The following is a 7,191-nucleotide window of genomic DNA, read 5'->3' as shown; positions in this document are numbered from 1 at the left end:
ATTTATGCAGGAAGCTTCCACGACAGCTTGAACTCAGGTCATTACCTCAGAAGGGATATGTCTCTACCATCGCTGACTAATGAGACAGAGACTAATACATGGCCCACATAATAATTGGATGGTCATGATTTTTGGGCCATCCCATTTGCATGTGAGTCCTTCCTCTTTTATAATTGCACCTGTTTTAATAATACTCCATCCACTCCATCCAAAGATAAAAAGCAGTAAATAGACATCTCACTTCATATCAGAACATGTTTTCCCAACCGTTAATTGGAGTAAATAAATCCACAGAGACATACAAACCAACGAAATTTCTCCATTTATCGTGAATTTTTATTTCGTTATATTCGCTAATACAAGAAAAATATTAAAAACAAAACACTTTCTACCACATGAAATGGATGTGGACGACTGAACTTGTACATACATACAACTACAATACACACATGTTTTGTAATAAAATCTACCGCAATACTCGGATAAAAAAAGAAAGAAAAAAAATTCCCTGCGTTAGTATTCTGTAGTGCTTTTCCCACCCCCATCAAAGACAATCCTTCCTCCTAGCTAGTAGATGGGCCGTACCAACCTATCCCACGTGGCTCACCTAATCCATTGTCGTGGTGGACCACACCTCCACTACTTTTTGGTTGTCTCTTTTCTCTAGTAAGGTGGAAGGTGGGTCCCACTTTCCAAATCGAAGGTCTTCTCTTGTATTAAAGAAAATTATATATAAAAAATAAAAATAAAAATCAAAGAAAGCGGCTACGTGTCCTGTACATCGAATGGAAGAAGGATGAGATTTTATTGTGGCCCATTTCATCCAACGGTTAAAAATTCTCCTTGTGGAACTCGAATTTGGTGGAGGTCTTGTGAGAGAAGTCCGATGCCAGCTGGCTCAGCTCCTTGGTAAGCCCGGCTGCTCCGCAGTAGAAAACGCCTGTATTGACAAAAACCGGTTAGGTGCGCGCTGTAAAAAAAATCTTTTCACACAAGAAGATAACATAAAAACACGTGGACTGATATTTTCGCCGTTGTTTTTCTTTGCATTTTGAATATTTTGGGTCTATCACGTCGGGCTAGTGGGCCACATCAGACGACTTATCCTCTTCGGTACACACATGCCAGCTTATGATTCTGGTCCATTCAACCGGACGCGGATTGCTAGATGGGGCCCACCATGATGTTTGTGAGAAATCCACACCATCCATCCGTTTTGCAAAGTCGTGTTGGGACATGGGTCAATAACGAGGCAGATCTACGGTGGACGTTCAATCCTTTCTGTTTCGTGATCTGGCAAAACGGATGGACGTGGTGGATTTCTTGATGTGCCCCACCTAGATTACCGTCGCAGGAACTTTCGCAGGCAAAACGCGTACGTACACGTGTGCAGACCTGATAGCGGTTGACCTTACACGTGTATGATGCGTCCCAACGATGAGTGGCAAGTGGGAAAATGCGTGCGAGCACGGGCGAGTGCCTTCCGCATTCCCCAACAAAGAAAGAGACGTTCACATGCAATGCTGGCGCACTTTTCATGTACAGCGCTTTCCTCTCTCTCATCAGTTGCGTTGAAATTCGGAGACATTCGAAAGGTGGGCCCCACCCCATAGACCAATCGGAAAGAAAAAGAGCATGGTATATGTTCTTTGCAGTGTGGCCCACCATTCTCACGGATCGGATGTTTTCAAAAATGACACACGTACGTAATATAAAGCGTTGGATATACAAGTTCCCGTACAGTACGTTATCAGTTTTCATGAAAACGGGCAGAAGGGCATTTTGGTCAACTTAAGTAAAAAAAGAGCAGAACTGAGTTGGGGTGACTCACCGACTCGCTCGTCGCGGTGGTTGAGGGCGATTCGCTTGTAGACGTTGCGCCAGTTGGGCTTCGCAAAGTGGGACTTGACACGTGTGCCGGAAACAACATCCACACCGTTCTTTGCATGGTTGAGGGACTGGAGCATGGCTATGAGTGCTGACCTGGCATCACCCTCTTCGTAGACGCTGGTGCAGTAGTTGTGTAGTTCGATCACACCCTTCTGGTCCGTCTCAGCCACCTCATTCATCACACCCTTGAACCAGTCAAATGATCCTTGCTCGCGAGTCACCCAGTAGAAATAAGCTCTCCTTGTCTTAAACCCTCCTTTTCTCTTGTTATTACCGTTACTGCCCTTGGCCCCCACCACTCCGTTCTCTATTTCCTCACCCTCATCATCCAATGCCTTCATGTTATTGACTATGTCTTTTACTATACTGATGAAGGGTGTGGCCCCTATCCCAAGGCCCACCAAAAGGACAACGTCGTATTTCTTGTAGTCCTGTGCTGGGGCGCCATATGGGCCGTCGATCAGGACCTTTGGAAAGCTGTCCACAAGAGTATAAAAATAAGTAATTTTGTATATATAGCACTTTGATGTGTGGTTTCATCTGAAATAATAAATCAATTGGAACTGTTTATCCAGTGGGCACCACTTTAAATTGGACCGTTGACAATCCTAACAATTAATTACCACAATGCCAATTAGGTCAAATTCTGGCTGTCTTAAGTGGACCACTGAATGAGGGAGTTGGATAAAAATGCAGACTGAGATATGGACTAATAATTAAGGTGGTTTGCAGACTGTTATAATATATAAACCAAACCAAGAAAGAAAATGTCTTACATTGGGCTGTTTCCTCCTTGTATGTCAGCTCTCAGTAGTCCACTTTTCCCATTTGTTGGAGGCTGACACACCTAAAAAACAAAGGCATGGAAGTTATGTTAAGTAGGAAGAGATTAATTAAGTGAAATTAATCATAATTAAGATAGTGATTAGTTGAAATATATACCTCAGAGAATACGCTTTTGAGCTGTCGGGTCCAATCGCCGAGCGTACGGATGTGAACGCTTAGAAAATCATCTTGAGGGGCTGAAGTAATAGAGAAAGGATGCCTGTATTTGATTATAGAAAGATTAGAATAATTCAATTAGCATTTTAATTTCAAGATCTTAGAAAGTTTAAGAAATGTGATTAGTGTGTAAAATGAATATTAAACATACCATTCGAATGGAGAGACCGCGGAACAGTTCACAAACATGTATTGTCCACTCTTGTAACGGAAGCCGTTCGGCTTGGACGTGTGGAGTGTCAAGACATTGCCAGGATAAACAGCGACCTGAAGGTGTGGACGTGAGAGATAAGAGAGATTAATTAGATGTGATGCTGCATAGTTTGCATTTTACTAGGATCTATTATTGCTGGATAGCGAAATTTTATTAATTATAGATCGTGATTGACCCGTCTATCGAAGCGGGTCTAGTTTGATTTTCTTGTCTTTTCGCTTACCTTTAGGATCTGGACGGGTTTGATGCCGGATCTGAATGCCCTAATCAACCTTTCACAAGCATAAAGAACCACGGGAACCGCCAAGTACATCCATGTCTGTATAAATAATTAGACCAATGTTAACTTAAGTCCATGTAATAAAAGCCAAATCATTCTGTTGACATCATGAATTTTCAAAATTTCAAATAAGGACTAGAAATTTTCAAGAACAAGGACAAAATTAAGAATGATAAGAGATAGATAGGGATGGAAGCTAACCGTTTTCTTGTACCATTCCTTGCTAAGATAGAGGTAGATGCCATGGACCACAAGTAGGACGTAGACGATGACGAAGAGGTGGTGGGAATACCAGAAGGCGTTGAAGCCAGTGAGCTTCTGGAGTGGTTTTGGGAGCTTGAGCTTGTTGCGGCGGAACCATGGAGTTGCTAGAGTGAATGCTATGGCCATCAAGACGACCATTATAATGCCGGTTATACCTTCGACGCCTTTGACAAACCACCAGTAATTGGAAGGCTGATCATCTCCAAAGTAGGGTTTCATGGGCTCATATTCTTCTTCCGTTGCGTGGAGAAGACGGGGGAAATCGCATGTAAGATGAGCGCCCGCGTGCAATCCAACACCAATTCCAATCATAACCGCAATGACCTACCGATACCAAACATCCAATTTTAGTTTCTAAATGATATAATTCTTTTCATTTGATATGATTTTCTTTCAAATCGAAGAGAAAATCACAATCATAGGTTGTCATTTTTTCTTAGGTTTTGGGAATTACCTTATGGAAATTGAGGTTGTCGTCGAATGGGACAGCCATGCCGAGCTTGGTCTTGTTCCTAAGCCATGTAATGGTGTTCCGGCAGACCGGGAGCAGAATCAACGCCATGTTGAACTTGAGTGTCTCAGCTGCACCTTTGGCAGTGCAAACACAATATCCCATTATATCAAATACGGCCTTGTTACGATACTGGATGAACTTGTAGGTGAACAGGCCCGACACAATCCCGAGCCACAACGCCATCACCCACACTCTCTTCCAATTATCCTCTACAAAGTATCTTGTGTTCCGATACCATCGCCGTAATGGATTGCTCTCCTTTGTTGGCTTCAGTTTCTGGCTCAGCATCTGGCTGAGATTCCGACTGTTTGTCGTCCCTCCTCTCATTGACTGGTTCGGAGCTTGTAAGAGAAGCATTTCGAGGTTGGTAAGCTGCAATCAGAAGAACATCCAAATTAGGTTTAATTAAGACTAAATAAATGGGACTGATCTTGCAATTTTTTTGAGATGGGTATTCTTAATTTTGATAAAATTCAAGGTTTCTTTAATTTTTTTTTTTTACCTCGATGTATCCGAGACTATTGGGATCCAGCTCTTCCATGATCAGCGCTGCGTATTCCTCGGCCTGTTCTTGAATCTTTGAGAGCTTGTTTGCAGATGCACTGAGGGTAATAATCTGCACAATTCAATAACCATTTTTGTCAATTTTTCATTTGGATTGAACTTTGGGAGAAGAAAAAACAAGGTTGGCTCATAACTCAATGAATCGAGTATTGACTCATCCAAAGAAACATTACAAAACGACTAAAATGCTCTTAATACGGTTTAAAAGCGTTGATTTGACTCTTTCCAATACATTCAAATTAGGATAGGTTTTCTTGAGCTTTCAGACCATATATGGTATGACTCAGTTCGTTTTGGAACGAGTCAAACTCATGTTGGAAACGTTCACAACTCAGCTTACCTCTTTGACTTCTTGTTCTGTGATTCTTCCATCAGCGTTTTTATCCACCCTGTAATTTTAATCATCAATTAATTATACTAATTTCACTTAACTAATTAAACAGATTAGAAATCATTGTATGCGGATTTACATGTCAAAGAAAGTTTGCAGCCTCGAATCGAAGCTCTGATCAGAAATCTGCTCCCAGAACTCTTTCAACTCCGATTTGGTGATTGAATTCGCTGTTATATTCCTTCTCCTAGCAAGAGCATCGAAGAGCTCTCCTGCGAACTCCTTGGATTCCTTCATCCCTTTAGAAAAAAAAAACCATGATCAGAAATGAAATGAAATGAAATTATTCAAGGAGAACTGAGCGAGAAGATTAAAAATTACCTATGCATTGGCCAAAGACAGCACGTGGGAGGGTGCCATTAACGGCGAGCTCATCGAATCGCTTGTCGACGGCAGACCAGCCAGCGCCGCCATCAGTTTTGCTAATAAACTTCAGGCCCTTCAACGCATGTGCGGCGGCCGACTTGGTACGGTCGAACCGGCCTACGGAAGGCCGCCTTGTAATGGAGGCGAGGCGCTTCAGCTCCTGTGAGACCTGTCTTATGCGAGATGATGCACTTCTGATAACTGATGATCCGAAAGAAGATCTTTTCTCAAGCGTCTTTGCTAGCAGGGTCACTTCAGGGTCTTCACTTGCACCACCACCGGCGGTCTTGACGCTGTGGACCGCAACTGAGTCATCTCGGACATCGAGGGTGATCTCGACGTAAGCATCATCTCCGCCGGCCATGCTGCTGTTTCTGCTGATGTTGGTGGTTTCAGGTATATTGAAACGTGCGCTCTTCCTTCCACCACGTTTGTTTAGTGGCCCACTTAGTGGACCGCTGAAAGCTATCCGATCGCTGCCAACACTCTCTGTGTCGGATTGGTTATCAGAAATAGAACCTTTACCATCGTCGGTTCCCATCTTCTGCATATGAGAGAGAGAGAGAGAGAGAGAGAGAGAGAGAGAGAGAGAGAGAGAGAGAGAAGGAAATCAGAAAAGGAGAAGGAAGAAAAACCCAGATGGAAAATCACCAAGAGAGAGAGAGAGAGAGAGAGAACTGGGGGAGATAGAGAGGATAGGGTTTTTTATATGCAAAGGAGAGAAGGTGTCTACTGTCTTTTATTGCGTTTGCTGTGTGGATTCTGGAAACGATTGACGGTCAAACCTTTCAGCGTTCGTAAATTACGTCGTCCAACTACGACTTGCTCCTCCTCAATTACTTAATTTTTTATTTTATTTTATTTTATTTTGAAGGACGCGGTTTGCTAGTGACGCAGCCAGCAGCAAGGTGGTTAGTGGTCGGTGATATGTGGACCCCACTATGATGTATTTGTTTTATCCACGCCGTCTATTCGTTTTGAAAGATAATTTTATGGCTTAACCATAAAAATGAGGTAGATATAAATCTCAGGTGGACCACACCTTGGGAAAACACTAGTGATTGAATGTCCACCATTAAAAAACCTTCTAGGGCCCACTGTAATGGTTATTTGACATCTAACCTGTTGATTAGATCATACATACTTGTAAGAAGGGAAAAAAAATGCATATCAGCTTGATCCAAAACTTTTGTGGGGCCAAGAAGTTTTTAATGGTGGACGTTCAATCAATACTATGCGGTCCATTGGAGATTCGGATTAATCTCATTTTTGGGCTCATGCCATAAAATGATCTGGAAGAATGGGTGGACGGCATGGATGAAACACATAAATCATGGTGGGGCCTACAGAGCACCGACCGCTTGCCATTAGCTAGTGGCAGGGTCAGTAGCCAATCCGTTTCCAATTTTACTAGCATCTATCATCATCATCTTCTTCTTCTTCTTCTTTTTTTTTTTTTTGTTTTTTTTGTTTTTTTTGCTTTTTTTTTGTTAAAGTAACAACCCCTCCGGCACCGACTGATCGGTGCTTGAAAAGCTCTGTGGGCTCACCATAATGTATGTGTCTTATCCATGCCGTCCATCCATTTTAATACATTATTTTATAATATAGGCCCAAAATTGAGAAGATCAAAATCTCAGGTGGACCACACCACAGGAAACAGTGGTGACTGAACGACCACTGTTAAAAAAATTCCTAAGGTCCAC

At 42.4% G+C, this 7,191-nt stretch overlaps 1 protein-coding gene across 1 annotated transcript; it reads right to left on the bottom strand.

The window, feature by feature from the left end:
- Window positions 1-299: 299 nt before the first annotated feature.
- LOC131246499 (respiratory burst oxidase homolog protein C-like) lies at window positions 300-6,139 on the bottom strand. Its single transcript, XM_058246692.1, has 12 exons — window positions 5,441-6,139; window positions 5,199-5,358; window positions 5,069-5,117; window positions 4,667-4,780; window positions 4,105-4,536; window positions 3,588-3,974; window positions 3,330-3,425; window positions 3,044-3,159; window positions 2,833-2,935; window positions 2,667-2,737; window positions 1,832-2,367; window positions 300-940 (listed from the first exon to the last, which is right to left on the bottom strand). The coding sequence occupies exons 1-12, from the start codon at window positions 6,033-6,035 to the stop codon at window positions 831-833; spliced, it is 2,769 nt and encodes a 922-aa protein (XP_058102675.1). The 5' UTR covers window positions 6,036-6,139; the 3' UTR covers window positions 300-830.
- Between the last annotated feature and the right edge of the window lie 1,052 nt (window positions 6,140-7,191).

Source organism: Magnolia sinica, chromosome 5 (genome assembly GCF_029962835.1).
Source record: "Magnolia sinica isolate HGM2019 chromosome 5, MsV1, whole genome shotgun sequence".
NCBI classification, from domain to species: domain Eukaryota; kingdom Viridiplantae; phylum Streptophyta; class Magnoliopsida; order Magnoliales; family Magnoliaceae; genus Magnolia; species Magnolia sinica.
The sequence above is the reverse complement of the archived record's forward strand: the minus strand, read 5'-3'. Positions and strand labels throughout refer to the sequence as shown.

What these genes read in the sequence shown, in the direction of transcription:
- LOC131246499 (XM_058246692.1), bottom strand. Translation starts at nt 6,035, where the DNA reads ATGCAGAAGATGGGAACCGACGATGGTAAAGGTTCTATTTCTGATAAC. An exon ending in GCGGTCTCTCCATTCGAATG is followed by an intron (nt 2,936 to 3,043) that starts GTATGTTTAATA and finishes AATCAAATACAG; the next exon opens with GCATCCTTTCTCTATTACTT. An exon ending in CCACCGCGACGAGCGAGTCG is followed by an intron (nt 941 to 1,831) that starts GTGAGTCACCCC and finishes TTGTCAATACAG; the next exon opens with GCGTTTTCTACTGCGGAGCA.